At 46.9% G+C, this 21,090-nt stretch overlaps 1 protein-coding gene across 7 annotated transcripts in view; it reads left to right on the top strand.

Moving 5' to 3' along the window:
- NEO1 (neogenin 1) overlaps positions 1-16,124 on the top strand; it is a 239,690-nt gene extending 223,566 nt beyond the window's left edge. For 4 of the 7 annotated variants that reach the window (XM_024997933.2, XM_024997934.2, XM_024997936.2 and 1 more), the window contains exons 23-27: positions 1,631-1,869; positions 2,417-2,509; positions 10,440-10,703; positions 12,720-12,856; positions 13,552-16,124. In XM_024997933.2, coding sequence (XP_024853701.1) covers positions 1,631-1,869; positions 2,417-2,509; positions 10,440-10,703; positions 12,720-12,856; positions 13,552-13,635 — 817 coding nt within the window. In that variant the 3' untranslated portion in view covers positions 13,636-16,124. Of the gene's footprint in view, positions 1-1,630; positions 1,870-2,416; positions 2,510-6,520; positions 6,680-10,439; positions 10,704-12,719; positions 12,857-13,551 lie in introns of all 7 variants that reach the window. The other 3 variants (XM_010809028.4, XM_005211432.5, XM_003586507.5) reach the window with 1 other exon arrangement.
- Positions 16,125-21,090: the final 4,966 nt, after the last annotated feature.

Here is a 21,090-nt window from a genome sequence, read left to right on the forward strand (position 1 = left end):
TCTGTATTTGAATCTGCAGGTCCTACAGTTCGGGTCCCTTTGTTTAAAAGAGTTGCATCAAGTCTTTATGGAGTTTTCCCCTCCTCCTCCCCGAGTGACCGACTTTCCAAGTGTTCCATTGACTGTGGAAAAATGTGAGCTTTTCTTAGTACTTTTCGTCTTCTCTCACATCTGAGGCACCTCCCATTTCAATTGTAGCTGTGTATAGACTCTCACAGCCTCAAAGCCGACAGAGCGTTTAGAGTCTAGCCCCGCAGAGTTTCTTCGCAGGTCCCTCTAGAGCCCCCTCACTCAACAGACGAGAACTTCCTACCTCAGTGTACCACCGTTAGGTCTAAAGCCCTTCCATGTCGGCAGCAGTCATTTTCTCCCCCTCCTCCCATCTGAAACCTGCTCTCCACTTACCTGACATATCCCAGTGCCTCCTGCTTTCAAAGACCTTGTCCTTGTGGTTGTCCTTCTGTCAGTACAACTGACCTCTCACTCTCTGTTGGCTCCGTCCCTCTCACATTCAAGTGTGCTCAGACTTCTTCCATCCTAAGAAAGAATTATAGCCTTTCCTCTACTTGCTGCCCACTCATGCTTCAGTCCTTTCTAATCCGAATTCTGCTCCCACTGCTTCACCAAAATTGCTTTTGCTAAGGTTACTACTGACCTCTGTGTTGCGAAAGCCAAAGGGAATTTTTCAGTCCTCATCTTACTCTCTTAACACTTAACACAGTCAACTACTCCTTCCTTCTTAAAACACTCTCTTCTCGTATTGCATGATTGTGTGTTCTTTTTCACAGCTTCTCCAGTCTACTCTGCCATCAGATAGACGTTCCTCAGGGCCTGGTCCTGGAGTTACCTGCTCCTGTGGCTTCATTTACTTCTGAATTTCAACTACTACCATATTTCTATCTCTAGCCAAGACTTCTCTCTTCTGAATCTCAGGCTTGCTTCAGTCTCAGACCCAATTGCCTGTTTTATGTTTTATATTTAATGTCTCAGATGGACACTTAGTATGTTCAAAACAATTTATAATTCTTTCTGTCAAACCTACTTCTCCCCAGTGTTAGTAAATGGCTTAAGCCAGAGACCTTGGCAATATCCTTTATTCCTCTTGTGTCTTTATTTCTGTCTTCTCCCACATCCATTTTTTTCAGCAAGGCTTGTCATTTCTGGGTCCTTAATAACCATCAGACCTCCCTTTCCCCTCCATTCTCCCTGCCCCAGGCCACTGTCAACCAGGCTGCCATTGTTGCAGCTGCATCCTAACGGCCCCCTTGCTTTGTCCCCTACTCCTCAAATCCATTCTTCACATCCCAGTTGGTTTAAACTTTTAACTCAAAACTGATCTCCTTACTCTCCTGCTTAAAACCATTTAGGGATTTCTCTTTACTCACAGAGGCAAGTTCAGACTCTGGTCTTGGCTCTAAAATTCCTTAATGATCTGACCCCAGCCCATCTTGCCAGCATCATTTCACATCGTTCTCCTCAGGGTAAAACTTCTTGCCTGTTTTTCTTATTTGTTTGTAGTTTCTGATTTTGCCTGAAGCATCTCTCAGAAGGACTGTTTTAAACCTTAAAGCTTTTTTGACCAATAATATTCACAAGTTACTTTTTAAAATCCTCTTAATTTCGTACCTAGGAAACGAGCTGCTTGCAAATCAGTGAATGGCTCCCACAAGTATAAAGGGAACTCCAAAGATGTCAAACCCCCAGACCTCTGGATCCATCACGAGAGACTGGAGCTCAAACCCATTGATAAGTCTCCAGACCCAAACCCCATCATGACTGATACACCAATTCCTCGTAATTCTCAAGATATCACACCAGTTGACAATTCCATGGACAGCAACATCCATCAAAGGCGGAATTCATATAGAGGTACAGGTTTTTTTCATTTAAACCATTTTCCATTTTGTAAAGTTGCCTTAATTTGGTAATTTGTATGAGACGTTAGGTTTAGAGAAACGTGTGTTGCAGCAGCAACTTCTGATGCAGAATAGCTGGCCTATTGAGAGAGAGAGGTTCTGTACGCAGACGAAACAGCCTTCTAGCTCTCTCAGGTCTCTCATCACACTTCATCAGCTCAAGATTTGAGACAGCCTAGCACATGTCTGCGCATTTCCATCCCTTCACTTGGAGCCCAGCTCTCATTGTCGTGTCTGGCATATTCTTGGTCTCCCTGCTCTTCCTCACAGACCTGCACTGAAACATGATAGGCAGCATCGTGTCAACTTTATTGACTCAGCAGGGGTTCCTGTAATGTGATGATGCTCATTTTCCTCTTTATTTCACTTCCTGTGAAAACACCTTGTCCCTACTCTGTGTCTGTGAGTCCTGAATCTCCTTCACTTGAAATGTTTTACTGCTGAGGCTGCTCACTGGCCTAGATGCATGTTTGTAACCAACCTCCATATTTGATGTCTAGGGCATGAATCAGAGGACAGCATGTCTACACTGGCAGGAAGGCGGGGAATGAGACCAAAAATGATGATGCCCTTTGACTCCCAGCCACCCCAGCGTAAGTTAAAAGCTTCTCTTTTCCCAAGTGCTGCCAATTATCCAGTCATATTGGGGAACAGCTACAAATGATCTCTTTGACTTCACTTGATCCTAATGCAAAAATTGATCTACCAAAGCTTTGGCACCTTGAGAGAAGAAGAATCAAACGTTTGCCATATTTTGTGATTAGTGTTTATTCTTACTAGTAGCTTCTTTAATTTCAGTGTAAATAAACTGCAAGGCCAACTTCCACAAGTCTCCCAGGCATTAGGGAAGTAACCAGTCTCTTTAAAAGTAGATCAAGTCTCTTCAGGAGAGATGGGGCGTCATCGCTCTAGGCTGGGGCTAAGGATGGCCAGATGTCACAGTGTTCCTTAGGCTTCCCGATACATGATCAGTGTTGATAGGCATTGCAAAATATTTTTTAATCAATAGACTGTATATTTTAGAGGAGTTTGAGGTAGATAGCATGGAGTTTCTGTTTTTATAGCAATATTTTTCAACCTTGCTTGACCTGTGCCTCACTTTGATAAGCATAAAAGTTGCCCAGCCTCCTGCAGTATTTGAAACTCAAGTATATAATCATGATTAAAAACCAAAATGCAATGGGACAAACCAATTACGTTTTCCACTAGTGTTTCTTCTCCCTTGTTACTGTTTTCAAGATGAGGAAGCCTTTCAGATGAACTGGCACATTGGGGCTTCCAGCTGAGGGTCCTCTGAGCCATTCTAAAGAGATAAGCAGCCACCTGCCTACCAATACCAAATCCAAGTGTAAGAAACTATTTAATCTTGAAATTTGCTCTGGGCTGCACAGTAGGTCAGCAAACATTAATACTGTCAGTCATTGTGTTAGTTGCTCAGTCGTGTCCGACTCTTTGCAGCCCCACAGACTGTAGCCCGCCAAGCTTCTCTGTCCGTGGGATTCTCCAGGCAAGGATACTGGAGTGCATTGCCATTCCCTTCTCCAGAGGATCTTCCTGACCCAGGGATCGAACCCTGGTCTCCTGCATTGCAGGCAGATTCTTCACCATTTGAGTGTCAGACCTAGATTTAAATCCTGAAAAATCACTTTTCAGTTTAACCTAAATGAACTTTGGAATTTTTTATTCATTTCTTAAAAGATGTCCCATTTCAGGACTGTCGGCCATGTCTGTCCACAAGTGACAGAGATTTTAAATAATCACAGATATCCTACACACAGAAGATGGCACTGTAAACTTGGAAACCAGTGGGATCCCTGAGAACGTCCTGTCTGCACACACGCTGTCGCTCGCGCAAGAGTCTAAAAATCAGCCTTGAAAGACTGAAAGACTCATTTACTAATAGTTCATTTCTGCACAAAGTACTCTTTGCTTAGGGTCCATGATAAGAAGAGGGGCCTGTACTTGGATGTGTGCAAGGAAAACAGGTTTTCCTCTCCTCAGACATTCCCTGGACAAGGTCCCCAGGTTTAGCAATGTCCAAAAAGAATGAAAGTGTTAGTCACTCAGTCGTGTGCAACTCTCTGCAACCCCATGGACTGGAGTCTCCCAGGCTTCTCTGTCCATGGGATTTTCTAGGCAAGAATACTGGAGTGGGTTGCCATTTCCTTCTCCAGGGGATCTTTCCAACCCAGGAATTGAACCTGGGTCACCCACATTGAAGGCAGATTCTTCACCATCTGAGCCACCAGGGGAACCTCCAAAAAGAGTAGACTGGTTCATTCTAGTTACTTTTGATTTATAAGAAGATGGTAGCTTGACTAGTTGTTTTATATAAGGCTTTAGTTCTTGCCTGAACTAGCTTATTTTTAAAACTTGTAAAATTTGACTACCCTATTCCTAGAGTTGTTACTTTTAAATATGTTACAGAGAAAAGATAAGCTGTACTAGTTGACAGCATTCCTGGTTTTTGCTTTTGTTTTTTTTTTTCCTTTTCTTTTTTTGGTGGTGGGAAGGAGTACGTATAAATATACAGTGTTATTTCATTTGTGCCCCAGCAGCTGAGTGAGTGGATTCTTTAATTCAAGAATCTGATACCAAGTGCCCAGATATACTTGGGATCAGGCTTGAGATATGCTTTTCCCCACATGGCTTCAGTCCTTTTTTACAAGCCAGGATTCCCTGGAGGCTGCATCCCCCATCCACCTACCGTGGCTATAAATGTCTGAGCACTGCTGGGGATGGCTTAGTGGTGGTGGGATGAGGTTCCATCAAAGGCCTTGCACAGAAGCAGTGGATTCTGATTCAACTAATAGCTGATGCTTGCCAACTGTATTCCGGACAGGCACTGTCACATTCTTTTATTTATTTTTTGGTTTACTAAATTTGGAAAAACTGACAAAGCCTTAACAAAAATCAGCTTTGTTTTACTTTTGTGAGAGTCTCTATACCTAAAACACTTTCAAGTTGCACTTCCTGGGTAAAACGTCAGGCGTCTTTCCCCCCACCCTGGCCTTAATTGTGAAAAACACTGATTCTGAAATACCCCACTTCTGAAAACTTACTGTCTTCCCATGGAGGAGATGCTGACTGCCCAGCTGCCCTGAGACCTCTCCTCAGCCAGCTTTACCACATTGTATCTTATTCCAGGGGCCCGCCTTCACTTTCTGGTCCCTGAGAGCAGGGAAAGCCCCTGATTAGTTTCCCAGGCCTTGAGGAGGGGAGAGGGTGGCCCTGCTCCAGGGTCCCTGGCTGGCTGTGCCACCTGCTTGCTTGAACGTGGTGAGGAGAATGCTGCAGAACAAAGGCCCTCTATTGTATTGCCTGGGATTTTCCTCACCTAAGTAATGTTGAGTGCCCCCCCCCTGCTGCCAAAGATCAGGGAGACTCTTGGTGACCTGACATTTTAATAGAATCCAAGGGCTAACTGAGTTTTATCACAAAGTTTGTGAAGTCCTTGCTAAAGGGAAGGGGAGGGTGGGTGGGAAAGATCCCACTTGTTTCTGATCAACCCTACCTGTTTGCCTATTTCGAGAATCTAGAACTGGTTATCTTGATGGCGGGCTAGAGTTCATGGAGTCGCAAGAGTCAGACATGACTTAGCAATTACACCACCACCATCTTGATGTTAAACTTGGTGTTTCCACAGCTACTCTAAGGGAGTACCTAAGAAAAGTTTGTGCCTCGGCTGTGCTTCTGATTTTGTTTTTCCATCTCTGGGATCGATAAGGAAGCTCATTAAAGAAGCACTTTGTATTCTTAGAAAGTTGTATGTGGAATATCTGTGTGAAAATGTGGATTCATTTGCTAAATGCAGCAAATTGAATTCCTTAGCCAGTGTGGGAAGGAAAGAGAGAATTTAGAAAAAAATCCATTTATATTTTAAAATGTGAGTAGATATGGCTAAGGTCCCAGACTGGAAGCAGGAAGAGATGGTGCCCTAGGCCTGTATTTCATGCTTCTACTACTAGATTGGACCTTAACAGTTCATTTCCATTTGCATTCCTTTTAAGATATGAAAACTGATTAAACAGCCACTTATTCATTCAGCCTAAATACCTATTTCATGCTTCACTCAGCAAGTAAGAAAAGACAGAATGAATTAGGAATATACTCTAAGGAAAAGGGACTTCTATCTTTATAAGCAGGAGAAAAAAAATTATAGATACCAAAACCATCATTTGTTGGCTTATGGGTTTATACTTTGTGACATATTCAAGTAGGTATTTTTAATAACTCATGTAATCCATGTTTACTGTAGAAGAATTGGAAAATAAAGATAAACCAAAAGAAATTAAAAAAAAAATCTTCACCACTCTTCCCTACAAGATAATGTGTTAACATTTTAGTAAAAATTATCAGGCTTTTTTCTTTCTGTGTATATATAGAGACATATGCATAAGAGTGTGTTGATTTTTTTTTAAAGACAAATGTAAAACCCACGGCTAATGGCCCAAACCTGTGGCTAATTGCCTAAGCTGCCACCGCAAAACCAGGGAATGGTGGTACTGCAGGGGCAGGGGGTGCGGGGTCACTGCTCTTGACTGTGACGTGTGTGTGTCCGTGCAAGCATGCTAAGCATTTCTCTGTCTTGTGTTCATTCACAGCTGTGATTAGTGCCCATCCCATCCATTCCCTCGATAACCCTCACCATCATTTCCACTCCAGCAGCCTCGCTTCTCCAGCTCGCAGTCATCTCTACCACCCGGGCAGCCCATGGCCCATTGGCACATCCATGTCCCTTTCAGACAGGGCCAATTCCACAGGTGAGAGATGAGGATGGAGCGCCAGGTTGAAAGCATTCTGAAAGAGTCGGCAAGCTGCAAGGGGGAGGACCTGCCCCACTTAGAAGGATTTGGAGTTTTTGTCAGTGTTATCTGTCTATCATAACATTTCTGTTACTGACTCAAGTTTTTTTCTATAAAATTCACTTCATGTTTCTCCCAGAGTTTTAAGTACTCAGGGCAAGGTGTTGTTTTAGTAAGAAACATAACTGTAATCACACAGCCATGTCTTGTTCCATCAACTTGCATCTTAATTCCATCATATTTTCAGTTTGTTTAATCCTTCACTTTGAAAGGAAAATGTAATCTGGATGATTTTTAAACACTAGAGGTTGCCTTTGCCTAATGGTGGGAGAATTCTTAGGGCAACCGTAAGGTACTTCTAATGTGAGCTCTTAATTACATATATCTGCCGGGAATCAAAGTAAGAGCAACAACCTGGGGGCAGCAGGGCCAGCTGCCACGCTGGAGTTATGCAGATTGTAAACCTCAGATTGCCTAGTGGAGTGAAATTCAAAAGGGCTCCCAAGCATAGATCATCTCTGAAAATAAATGGGACATTAGCCTAACAATCTGCAGTGTATGTAAACATACACCGTTCTAGACCACCGTGTCTCAGTTTGAAAATCTTAAGAAACAGCTTTATCGGTTTTAAGGTGCTAAAAAAAAACGTCTCATATATACAGTTTACTCTTTTTCCATCATTTGAAACTTGAAACTTGTCTTTTAATAGTTACAGATGTTAGTAGTAGAGCTGAGTTTTGGTAGTTCTAGAAAATAAGGGAGTTTCATGTGAATCCCATTTTTTAAAAGAACTTCAAAACTTCATGCTTAGAAGCTTGGGTTGACAGTAACATCCTTTCCTCCTTTAAGTTTTGGTCAGTTATAAACATACGCAAAGCATCAGATGGAGATCCAAGCTTACTAAGACATGCCTGATAACTCCCAAAGTTACCTGCTCCCAAACTCTTACTTTGTTTGGAGAATGCTGCTTGAACTCATGTCTGAAATTGGCCTTTCCCTCCCTGCAGTCCAGGTGTGGGTTCCTGCCTTTAGGGAAAGACAGCCTGAGGGAGGCTGTATGGAGAACCAGACTCTGCCTCGCAGACATAATCTCAGAACAGACCAGAAACAGCCCTCCAGACCTGCTCTTAGAAAGAGGTTTTTGTGCCCTGACTATATTTCTCCATTTTTAAGGCAGAAAAATCTCCCCCACTGGGATATGAGCATACCTAAGTGCATGGCAGGGTCTTCCCAGTCAGGTCAGCCCCCTGCCTCCTCCCTCCTGGACGAGAAGGAGGTTGAAGTTTGGGCAGGAAGCATAGAGCTCCCACCCACCCCTCACCCAAAGGGTCAGTGTTGATACAAGTTTGGTTCTGTATGTATTTAGGCAGAAAGCAAAAAGAGGAGAAAGTAATGATTTCCTCCACTAAACGGTTCCTTGTTTTAATAACCAGAGGGGTTAAAAGCAGGTAAAACTAACAGAGCCTCTGAAGATGGATTTGAAATGTAGAGCAGGTGTCTAGAGTGACCAGAGCTCTGCTACTGTCGTATTTCCCTGTGTCTCTAGACCCCAGTGTTGCAGAGCCCATCGTGGGCCGGGCCGTCCTTGCCTAGAGGTGTTTTCTGTCTTTTCCTTGGACGTTTACTGTTGTCACTGCCACCTGATGCAGAAAACACACTGTCCACGTGCCCAGGTACCCAGCCGCTGTGCACTTGGTGTCTTAGACAACTCGGAGAGATCAGTCAGGAGGTAGAAATTCTGGTTACAGCGTTGTTTCCCTTGTGAGCCGGGGGTGTTGCGCAATTTCAGGGCGCACCCTGCACAGAGAATACAGCGTACCATGCCCTCTGGGGTTGCACTGCACTCTGCTCCGCGTAAGCAGGCCTCTTCTCCTTTTTCACCTTTCCTGCCGTCTCTGGCCCTCGGAAGCTTATACGTCTAAGTAAGGCAGTCGAGGCAGCTGTGGTAGAGCTGTCCTAACATATCTGCCAGTACATGGTCAGGGCTAGAGCCTCGTGCTTTCTCTCTCCTCATCCTTGTTACCCTCACTAATCAGCTTCCACCCAGCCCAGGATCACACAGAGCAGGACCAGCAGCTCCCCAGGTGAGGTGACAGCTGACCTGAGCAGGCAAGAGAAATGAGACCTTCAGCGCAGCCCTGGAAAGGACAAGAAGTGACCTAGGCCTGGGAGGTTAAGATAGCCAGGCTTTCACCACTCGGGGAGGGTGTATGAGTCCCTTATTGCTGGAACCCAAGGCCAGATCTTTGAGTAGCACTCTTGACCACCATGGCCCATCTCCCGAGAGCCCAAGGGAACAGATTCATGGCTGCCTCAGCAACAAAGGCTGGGAGAGGTTGGATTTCAGCAGGTTGTTCATGGATTACTACTTAAAAGGGTTAATTTTCCTTGATAAGGTTGAGGACTCTAGGAGTCAAAGGAGGTCTTCCTTCAGGTTACCTGGTGTCCTCCAGGCCCCTCCTCAGGGTGCGGATGGTGGTCTGCACCAGCTCACACTGTGTGAAAAGCCTTCCTCATGTGGTCGCCCTGGGAACTGGTGCTGCTTCTGCCCGTGCAGCATCGGGGCCGTGTGGACTGGGCTTGGAAGAGCAGGTAGTGTTCAGTGGATGGAGCCTGGGCTTGGGACTCGGGCCAGGATTCAGAATTCCGCCCATCAGGTCTGTGTCCTTGGGCCATGCTTAGGCTCCCAGCCTCTGATGTGTTACTATGAGGATTGAATGAGCTAATGAATAATAAAGCACTTAGTGTGGTGCCTAGCTCAGAGTAAGCACCTGGTAATCTACAAAGAAAAAAGTCTTATCAGTCATTCAAGCCCCGTGTTCAGCACTTTTTATTCATCTTCTTAATTAATCCTCAGTAAATTATGTGTTATTCTTCCTATTTTTGTAGGTGAAGAAACAGATTTGGTTACCGCCAAGTTCACTCAGCTCATAGGAAGAGATTAGGATTCAGGTCTATCTGACTCCAGAGCCAGTGCTTTTTGTACCCCAGCATGCTGCCTTCCAGAACAGCTCTGACGCCTCTTCACTTATTTTGAGATTTTTGTCATGTTTTTCCCGAGCTGCCCCTTCTTCAGGCTATTGTGCCCCTGTTTTTTCCTCTGGACGCCCAAACACCTCGTGGCATTATCTTAAAGCCGTCGGCAGACCTTTGGACTTTTTGGCTGTCCAGGCCTCACCTGAGCTATGGGGCTCTGGCTCTGGGGAGGCTGCGCAGTTGCCAGCGCGCATGCGGGGCCTGTGGCACGGCCTCTCCTGCAGGGACCACCAGGCCTCGGGGCAGAGCTGCTCCTTGTCAGGCACCCAGGAGGCCTTGGTGATGTGTTGTCTGAGAAAGGCTAGTCTCAGAGGCTGTCAGTCAGTGAATAAAATTTTAAATTTTCTTGTTTACATCTTAACAGACAACATATCAGGAACCTTTATGTGTGTTCCATAGTGAGTACTGAGAAGAGCTTTAAATCTGTAAAATTGTGACCACTTAGCTGTATGGGTGAAAAAAGTCCAGCATCTGGTGGACAGATTCTGGGGGGACTCTGAAATTAGACCATTCTTACTTAGCCTTGGCAGTGGTGCCAATCTGTGTTCCCTTGAACTAGCATTGACCCGAAGTGCTTATTGAGCCAGTTTCAGGGGCCCTCAGAGGTAGGTAGCCAGAACCCCAGAATGTGCATACGTTCAGTGGTAAAATAAATGCTAACATTTAGACTTTCCTGCTGTAGAATCTGTTCGAAACACCCCCAGCACTGACACCATGCCAGCCTCCTCGTCTCAAACATGCTGTACCGATCATCAGGATCCTGAAGGTGCTACCAGCTCTTCTTACTTGGCCAGCTCCCAAGAGGAAGATTCGGGCCAGAGTCTCCCTACAGCCCACGTTCGCCCTTCCCACCCACTGAAGAGCTTTGCTGTGCCGGCAATCCCACCCACCGGGCCTCCCACCTACGATCCAGCGTTGCCAAGCACACCGTTACTCTCCCAGCAAGGTGAGCAAGGAGAGCAGCATCGGAGGGGCCCCGTGGCTCTGGCTCAAGACACCGGTCGCCACGTCTTTGCAGAATAACAAAGCTCATGTCCTCCAAGCCTGTCCTTATCCTCTCGGAGAGGATATGGGCTCCTCCTTTGGGAGCATACATAAACAAGAGAATAATTCAGCAGGAAGCAAAGGCTGACTTTCTGAAGTATGTTTTGTGTGCAGGACCCTTGGTGGTAGAACCCAGTGGCATGAGTATGAACAACCGATCTGGGCCTCCCAGAACTGCCTGCCTCCATAGGATTCCTGCCAGCTAGAGAAGGATTAGGGAGTTCAAGACTTGGAAGCAAGGAAAAAACCAAGGTTGCAGGAATAACCCTGCAGAAGGGTTGTTAACTCTTTGAGTTCACACAGCTCAACAAAGGTCCTCTCGCCTCAAAGGCATGCTTTCTGCCTCCTACTCTTTCACACAAATTTCTCTCTTATGATGATTTGTTTCAGAATAAGTCGCTCGTTGTCAAGCTTTTGGTCTCAGGACTCTTTTTAACTCTTAAAAGCTACTGAAGCTTCAAAGGAACTTTTTCTTCACACGAGTTATACCTGTCATTATTCACTATGTTAGGAATCAAAACATTTTAAAACTATTGTATTCATATAAAAATAGCAATAAATCTGTCACGTTGAGGTAAATAACATATTTTCATGAGAAATAACTTTCAAAATAAAAATATAGTGAGAAGAGTAGCAGCCTTACATTTTTGCAGATCTCTTTAGTTTCTAGCTTCATAGAAGACAGCCGGATTGTCATCACCTGCTTCTGCATTTAAACCAAGCAGTGTGTGGTTTTGGTCAAAGAAAGTCTGGCCTCACAGACATGTAGCTGGAAAGGAAAGATTATTTATATAAACTTTTCAGACTGCTGTGGGTATTCTTCTTTGACACTACAGCAAAACTCAGCAAACTGTGATTTTTTTATCGATTTCTTTGTCATGTGGAATCCAAAACCATATAATTATTTGTACTCTGTCCCCTAAATCCGTCTAGCCTGCACTTTGAATGCATGGTACTGAACACCACATGTCAGTCATTTGGAAAGTACTGGTTCACTAAGTTATACAGACCCTCCACATCTTGATACATTTTGTTAAACAGTATCTAAAAATCATTCATTAATATCATCAAAGTCTAAATATTGGGAAGCCCTCAAGATCATGGTAGCAGATACAAGTTTTTCAAAATTCTGATTTTTCACTTTAAACTTAAATTTTATCATTGGAAATAAATGCTGTCCATTGTCTTCCCTAAGGTGACTGACGGACTTCTTTCACTTTCTAGAAAATGTCTGCCAAATGCTCAAGTCTAAATAACCTGTTTGTGCGTTGGTCTTTCTTTGAACTATTAATAACATTGGTGTTTCGTAATGAAAGCAACAGTTCAGCTCACAACTCAACTACCAGTGCCTTTATTGCAGACAGCCATCATGCTTTGGTGTGCAGTAGTATTTTACCCGTATTTCCATTTTAGAATATTTAAAAGATGGGTAATCAATTTCATAACATAACTTTTTCTGCGTTAATTACACTGGCTCTTTTTTAAACTTGTCAAGTGTGTGTGTTCATGAATGACTTTACAACATGGTGCCAATACCTTCATTTGTGCTAAGGCTCCAGCAGTTTTTCCCACTATTGCTTTTGTACCATCAGTGGAAGGGCAAAATGTGTCTGGGTATCATTATGAAAGGAGTTTTGCCCTCCCAGACATTTTGCGAGGGGCCCTGGAACCTCTGCACTGTGAGAACCACCGGTCCAAGAGGTGAGTTTTTAAAGCCAAGTGGAACATCTTCTCTGGCTCTTGGATGCCCTGCTCTCTCCCTCCTTCCATCCTGTTCCAGTCCCTTTTCAGAGCAGGAGCTCTGTGCTGGGTGTGTGTGCATCCCTCACCCTGAGCAGCATCTGGACCTCAGATACCTTTGTGAGGACCAGGGGAGCAGGCTCAGACACACCCCTGATGGTGCCCTTTCCCCCTGCAGCTCTGAATCATCACATCCACGCCGTGAAGACGGCCTCCATCGGGACTTTAGGAAGGAGCCGGCCTCCTATGCCAGTGGTGGTTCCCAGTGCCCCTGAAGTGCAGGAGACCACAAGGATGCTGGAAGACTCCGAGAGTGTGAGTTCCCGTGTTGGCCCAGAGTGTGGGGCAGGCTCGCTCATTCCACAGGCGAGCACTCATCTGCTCCCCTGAGCCTGAGCTGTGCCGCAGGCTCGATCTGCTTGGATTAGCTTATCACACCTGCCTCCCTTTCAATTCTGGCCTGTCTCTCTGATCCTCTTGTCTTGGTTTGAACTGTCCACGTGTTCTTTTACCCCCCAGCCCCTGTTTATGATCTTTCCTGAGCAGGATGCTATAGAGGAAGTTGCCTGAGTGGTTGCTCTCAAAACAACATCAACAGAGTCTCTCCTTGATCTTTCACTCCCGTATTCCAATAAATATGCCCTACCTCTGCATTTCCTGGTACAGGACTCTCTCAGGAGGAGAGCTTGGGGCGCAGAGATCAAGGGGTTGTACCAACTGTGTTGGCTCCAACAGAGACTAGAAGGGGCAAGCGGTGGGGCCTGTGAGGTCCTTGTGACCCTGGCAGCACAAGTTGGAGGAAAGGTATTTTGCGATGGAAAGAAATGCGTGCTTGCAGGCTTGGGCGCATCCTGCAGCCTCTGACTCTGCCGGGCTGGTAGGGGCGTGGGCAGTCCAGGCTGTCCAGCAGTTTTCTCACTCATCCCTCGACACTGTGACCTCTTTCTGTGGGCCCTGCTTCTGGACGGCTATTTGGATCGTGCCCAGTAACACTGTTCTCTTTTCCGTAGAGCTATGAACCAGATGAGCTGACCAAAGAGATGGCCCACCTGGAAGGACTGATGAAGGACCTAAACGCCATCACGACAGCATGACCACCTTGACCGGGACGTGACTCCCGGCCCGAGTCCAGAAGTCTTGGGACTTAGCCTTGAAATCAAGGAGTTGTACAGAGCACCAGAGGACAGCACGTGAGAACACAGAGTCAGCAGGCCGCCCGGCCAGTGCCCCGGCGTGGGGCTGGCTCCAGGCCTGGCCACCTGCCTTCTCCCAGTCAGCCTGGAAGACGCCCGTGTTGAGGCAGCTTCCCTTTGCCTGCCGATACCCTGCAGGACTGGGCACCATGGGCCAGAATGTTGTGTCCAGGGAAGAGGCAAGAAGTGCAACCTATGTTTCACTTGGTGGACAGGCCGTGTCTTCATGCTGCGACAGCATTGCCTTTATGGAGTGTAGACATTGGCATTTCTGTACAATTTTATTTGTGTTCTATTTTATTTTACCTTCAAAAGAAAAACACTATCAAAACCAAGGAAGTCCGTGGTGTTCTCCACAAGTGGTTGACATTTGACTACTTGTTTGAATTATGTATGGAAAGTCATTGACAGTGTGGGTTCTTCCAGGGGTTGGTTTGGTTTTTTTTGTTGTTGTTTTTGTTTTTATTTTTGATTCTGAGTCATTGCATCCTCTACCAGCTGTTAATCCATCACTTTGAAGGGGGGAGGAAATACTGCATTGCTGTTTGTAAGCTTTTTTATTATTTTTTTTATAATTATTAAAGGCCTGACTTTCTCCTCTCATCACTGTGAGATTACAGATCTATCTGAATGAAATGTAACATTGAAAAGACTTGTTTGTTGGTTTCTGTGCAGTTTCAGTATTGGGGTGGGGGCGGGCTGGGAGGGTTGGGAATTGGAAATGGAGGGGCTGCTGAGATCCTGTGAATGTTTCAGTCATTGTACTTTCTTCCAGAAGCCTGCAGAGAACGGAAGCATCTTCTTTATTGTCCTGGCATGTCCATCTCTATTGTCACTAAGTTGCAACTGGAGTTTCATTTGGATCTAGTGAAAAAAAAAGTTCTTCTGTGCAATAGGTGGGTTCAAGGATGTAGCTGCCCTGGTGTCTTGGTAATATCCTGATAATAACATCCACGCTGAGGAGTCAGACATCATATTACAGGAGTGATGGAGTTCAGGGCACAAGCCTGGCACATTCCTAGGAAATCAGAGAAGAGGATGGACCCCCTGTCCTGCTGTTAACCCTCTGACGTTGGGGAAGTCGGATGTTAAGGTGGGGATTTTGTTCCCACACAAGACTCCTTGCTTCTCCCTAGTTCCTGTCCTCGGTCAGTCCAGCCCTCGTCTCTACGTCTCAGAGCCCCTGTGGAGACGGCGTTAGCAAGAATGAAGCAGCACCAGTGAGGCTCGCAGTTCTTTCTGAACACTGTCCCATAAGTAGCAGGGGACCAGGAGAGCGCTCCCCACCGCACCCTCCCAGCAGCTCAGCTAAGCCCCTGATTCCAAGAAGGCAGCAGGAGGTCTCTGAGGGGCTCTGGGAGGCCAGCCATACAAGAAACCTTTGGCTTTTACAGGTGGTTCTCGTGTGCTTCTTTAAAAGGAAAGAAGCTGAGTTTTTTTAATATATATTAAGAATATATTAAGAAAAAATACAGGACTGACCCTCAGGCATCTTCCCTGACTCCCCAGCAAATCCTAGAAGAGAGTGTGTAAGGCTGAGGGAGCTGTGTAAGGCAGATGGAGATGTAGCCAAGAACTAGCATCTTACTGGCTGGGACCAGCAGGGGGCGCTCAGCCTGCAGCAGGCAGGAGCCCCGCTTGCCTTTCTGCGCTGGTCATTTCCCCCGTTTAGGTCTCATGGCACACTGGCTCTTCTAGGAGATAAACTCTCTGTCTCTTAATTGGGGGCAGTGAAAAGAGCAGTGCGGGACCTCCTGCTGCCCTGCTAGCTGGTCATGGAGGATAGTGCCAGGCAGGATTCTGGAAATGCAGTGCACTTCAGCTGATCCTGAGAGGAGCACTCTGGACACCAGGAGCGCGAGATTCCCCAGAAACTAACTGTCTTACCTTTTGCCCAAAGACACATGCTCGGTATTCGGGGCATTCCCTCCCATGAACCCTGATACTTCTGTTACCTCAGGGCCTTGGTACCTGCATACTGCCACAGAACTGGGGCGGGGGGAGGGACCTATTTTTAAATAACTGTTCAAAGTTGGGGGACTTTTTTAAAAGTAAGAAATAGGAAAGCTATTCTGTATTGCACCTTTTCACAATTTAATACATTTTCTTACATTTTCCTGTGATTTTTGAAATTAAACCATTGTGTGTCTTGTCATGTCCTAGTTGAGCTGCTGGCCAGCAGCTTCCTTCAGGAAGATCTGGAACGAACGTGTCTGTTGCCTTGTTGCCTGCTGGAGGGGGGCCTGGAGGGCTGCTGGGAACTAGTTTCTGTACACACTTGTTTGGCCTTTTCTGTAGTTGATGCTGTAAACTCTATGGCTTTTTGAAAAACAGTTTCATGTTTTTATTTAGTATTGGAAATCCAATACACTTTTTTTAATTCAATCAAACTGTGGTCTGGACAAAGAGTTATTTTCCTTTTTCCTTAGGGAAACAGAACTTGCGGGGGTGGGGAATCCCATTTCCCAGCCTCAAGCGGACACCATTCCCCTCGTCACCGTAAAGGCAGGAGTGCCAGAGGCACACAGGGTGGTGCGGCGGGGGAAGCGAGGTGGTGATCCAGGGGTCCACCAGCCCCGGAGATGAGTCCTGTTCCCACCCCCGATATTCCCCTGCAGGGACTGAGAGTCTGAGGGATTGAAGGCCATACCTGTCAGAAAGAGACAGGTGACCCCAGCAGGAAAACACAGCCGTTCCTAAATGGTGTGTAGGCCATGTCCCTGATGTGGCAATGTCTGGGGAAGCAGCTTGGTTTGTGTTGGTGCACAGACTGGACCCACACCCAGCCTGGGCCTTCCTGACCCCACCCACACCTCACACCAGTGTGTGATGGCTGAGCCCTAGAGCAGGTGTCTGCAAGGAGCCCTGCCTGTCCTGGATGCCTCACATGCTGACTATGTTCACTGCGTCGTAGCTTGGGCTGCTATGACAAAAATACCATAGACTTGGGAGGCTTACACACCAAACATTTATTTTCTCACAGTTCTGGAGGTTTGGAAGTTCAAGATCAAGGAATGGGCAGACGTGGTGTCTGGTGAGGACCCGCCTCCTGGTTCGCATCTTCTCACTGTGTCTCACCTGGCAGAAGGGAGAGAGAGCTCTCCGGGGTCTCTTTTATTACTATAAGGGCACTAATCCCATCCTGGGCACCCACCCTCACAGCCTTATCACCTTCACATGTTGGGGATTAGGATTTCAACATGTGAATTTGGGGAGACACACACATTCAGTCTGTAGCACTCTGAAAGTTTTCTCACAGTGTGAGCGTCTGGGCTCAGGTGAGCACAGCAGCCACAGGCCCTGCCCTGCCTGGATGTGGAGGAGGGCGAGGGCTGGATATGGAGCCCAGCATCGCTATTCACTGCCCCTTTGGCTCTGGGACTCCATCTGCTCTGCAGCCGAGTGATCAGTAGGAAACCCGGATCCCATCACTCCCGTTAGCCGTGGAGTCAGAGCTCCCAGTGCCAGAGCCTGTGCCCGTCTGCCACAGCCCCCCAGTCCAGATAGCCTTGTGCACCCAGCATCCGGCTGAGAGGAAGGCAGCCTGGGACATGCTTCTCAGTGTTTTCACACGGAACACCACTACCGCTTTGTTCGAACAGCCAGAGAAGCCGTCCGGGCCGTCCTCTGCATCCCTAGATGGAGCTCTTGGCACATTTCATAGTGGTTTATCTGTCTTCAGTCTTTTCCCACTTGACTCAGTGGGGACAGAAGTTCTCACTCTTCTCCAAAGGCCTAACGCCAGAGGCAGATTCTAACATAGCAGATGCTTGTTGCCCAGGTGGATGGACAGACAGGCTCAGGAACCCAAGGCCTGGAGTGTGTGAGAAGGCTTCCCACATATGCACCCCCTCCCATTCCCTCAGAGGGACCCTTGTAGGTCCCTAGTGTTACTGTTACTGGCCCTTTGGTATCCGGCAGTGAACTTCAGTGGTAACAAAGACCTGTCTGCCTGGCACGGTCATAAGAAATGAAGCTGATGCCACAATGATGGACTGGGTGCTGGGAACTAGGAAAAGGATATCCTCCAACTGGTTCTAAGACGAACACTGAACAGTGCTCTATATGAAGAAGAAATGCCCTCCTTTCCCAGTCCATCAGCTCCTCCTGAATTTAGCCACTTGCCGGTCAGGGGTGTGGAGCCATTAGGAAAGACGGTAACCGTGCTGAAAGTGTTAAGTCACTCAGTCGTGTCCAAGTCTTTGCGATCCCATGAACCGTAGCCCACCAGGCTCCTCTGTCCATGGGATTCTCCAAGCAAGAATACTGGAGTGGCTTGCCATGCCCTCCTTCAAGGGATCTTCCGGAGCCACAGAGCACACCTGGATCTCCTGCATTGCAGGTGAATTCTTTACCATCTGAGCCCCAGGGAAGCCTCAGCCATCAAATTGATGGGGAGAGGACATGGGCAGGGATGGACAAGCCAGGCCAGCCCTACCCCATACAAAGGATCTCGGTGCCTGACTCTTCACCTTGGGTCTCCACAGGTGAGGATGGGAAGGGGGAGACGTGGGAGAAAATAGTTCAAGGAAATAGTCCTTTACATTTTTCATAATCTTGTAAAAGTGTGTAATGTTGAAAAATGATACAACTACAATTACCCTCCAAGCACAGTGGATGATGTTCATCTCAAGACACTCTCTTACTTGACTGTGGATTAGAGAAATGAAAACATGGGCCTAGACTAAGCTCAAGATAGGAGCTCTTGCTGTGCTGTAGTGAGAAGAATTTGGAATTGCCTGAAATAATCGGGAGAGGGGAAGCAGCAGGTATATCAACAAGAAGATGAGAGAATGAGGGCCAGCGGGAGGATGACTGCAGTGGGAAGGGGCTTCTCTTGAGGCACTCCAAAGAAGGTTTAGAAATGAGATCTGAGAGGGAATTCAATGTCGTGTGCTCACTGCACCTCCGTGACCTGAACCCCATCAACTCCCCTCGTCTTACATAACATCTTCCATGTGCACAGGCCTTGCACAAATTATTGACTTTCCCCCTTCCAAGGAAGGAGCATCTGAGTCACCACGGTGAGAGACCACGAGTGTGGCATGGTGAGTGAGGGTGACCAAACATGGGATTGGCATGAGCCAGAAGTGACCAAGAGAGTTTAAAACCCGAAAGTTCGTGGAAATCAGGGGACACAGGAGAAGGCACGAGGCCTTTCCCAGGTCAAGAAATGAGAATCCCAGCCAGCCTTATCCAGGTTTGAAGAGGCAGACTGACCTCAGGAGGTGTCTGGGTTGCCACCATTCTGCATTTCCACACCCTCCAACTCAGTGGCCTGGAGCAAAGCCCCATCACCCGTCCTGGTACACACAGGTGCCTGCCTCTCGTTACTGTCCCTGCCTTTTGAGAATTCTGGGAGCCTTTCTAAACTCTCCCCTCAACATGCTAGCACGTGACTCACCAACCCCTACAGCTATCATAATGTCCCCAAACAGCTTCTTTGTCATCCACTGTGCAAACGCCTCCTCGACCCATCCCCCCACCTCAGCCTCACTGGCAGTCCAGCCTCCACAAAAGGATTTGATTTTTCTAACATCTGGCCTCCCTCCCCTGCTCAACATCATGCGGTGGCTCCCCTGTCACCTGCCCTGCAAAATAGAATCCGGTGTGGCCCTGCTGCCTCTTGGCTTTTGTTTGCCCCTTAGTCTGCTTTTGACCCAAATTTGGCCCTAGCAATACCGAGCAATTTGCACTTACAGAATAAACCCTGGTATCTGACCTCTGTACTGTTCCCTTTGCTCAAACTGTCTCCCTAACCCCTACCTACCCTCACTGCTGGCTTTCTCTGCCTCATAAATTTCTATTTATTTTTAAACACCCAGCCTAACCATTCAGTCCCCTGATGGTTCTTGTTCCTGGTCTCTGTCTCTTCCAATACACTGTGAACTCCTTCAGGAAAACAGGCTTGCGTTTGTATCCTCCCTTCCATCGCCTAGCACATTAGAGGTGTTCACTTGATGAACTTGCCTGGTGAGGAAGATGGACTTGCAGTCACTGTGGGCCAGTGCTGGGGTAATTGGACAAAATCCTAATTATGCTGGAGAGGATATATTCAGAAAGGTTTTGGAGCAGAGGTAAGGCTGAGCTGAGTTTAGGAATTAATGAGGCTTTCTGTCTGGAGGGAGGAGGCGGCCAATGCAGAGCTAGGAATCTAACCTGCTCCACATGGCCATGAGATACCTTGAGGATCCAGCCATCCTGCACGGCACTGGGACTTCTAGGACCGTATGGGGCTCCTGGCACTAGATAAAGTGCCGGGAGCCCTGGATATGGTGAACACGCAGAGCTAGTGCTCTGCTCCCCAAAGCCCTGAACACTGCAAGGGTGATGCTGGCCTGGTTGAGCTGGGTTTGGTGGAGTCAATCCTAGTGAGTTAAGAATAAGGTGAGTTTCTTCCATAAACTCAAACCCCGGGGTCTAACAGAGAATTCTGGGCAGCTTCCTGTAAGAGGACATAAAGAGCTGGGATCTATTCTTGAAGGCAAAATGATGGATCACGCTCAAGAAAACCAGCTGATGAGCATTCCAGACCAACACACAGGAGGGAAACTGGAACTGAAACCAAAGAGATTTCAGTGTGGGTAGGTAGTATGAGAAAAGGAATTTTATGGGCCAGTCAGAAAAGCCCTCCTCCCTGGAGAAGCTGGGAATCATTCCTGGTTTCACGAGTGTTTCCTAATGAAAGCACTACGTGGCTTTTTGCAGGGCTCTGAAGGGCTCCAGTCCTTGATGTCTCTCTCAGCACAGAAAGAATTCAGTGAGAGGCGAAGTGATAGATAAGAAGTGATTTATTAGAACAGGGTCCTTGAGAGGCTTACAAGTGGGTGGGCAAGCATTATGGGCTAGAGTTTTGTAATCAAAGGAAAAGTGGGGAGATGGAAAAGACCATCTTCTTCCTTATTCTTGAGTAGACGCCTTGCTTCCATCATCATCTCCTCCTCCAGGTGAGACAGGGGAGTTTTCTTGTTCCTAAATGGTCAAACAAGAACTGTCATGGCACTACGGGAAAATTATTTCAGGTCTTAGTACAAGGAGGGTCTTTCACTTTGAAATGTCCCTCTCCCATAAATTATTGTTTTTTATGTGTGCAGAGAGCATGTCCTAAGGGTCATTAACTTGCTGAGCTCTCTGGGCAGGATGTGGGTCTCAGCCACCATTGTTTTATTGAGTTGGGGCGTGTCTCAGGCTTCTGTGGTATGGTTTTGCTGCTTAGCAGGCCTGCTTGGTTTTGTGGTCAAGCAAACCTGTTTTCTTGAGTTATCATTAACTTACAGGGATCTCCCAAATCCCCCTAACGTTCCCTGTCTAGCCACACTCCTAATGGGATTTCTGAGCTATTTGGTTCCGACTCTG

This window comes from Bos taurus, chromosome 10 (genome assembly GCF_002263795.3).
Source record: "Bos taurus isolate L1 Dominette 01449 registration number 42190680 breed Hereford chromosome 10, ARS-UCD2.0, whole genome shotgun sequence".
Classification (NCBI taxonomy): Eukaryota; Metazoa; Chordata; class Mammalia; order Artiodactyla; family Bovidae; genus Bos; species Bos taurus.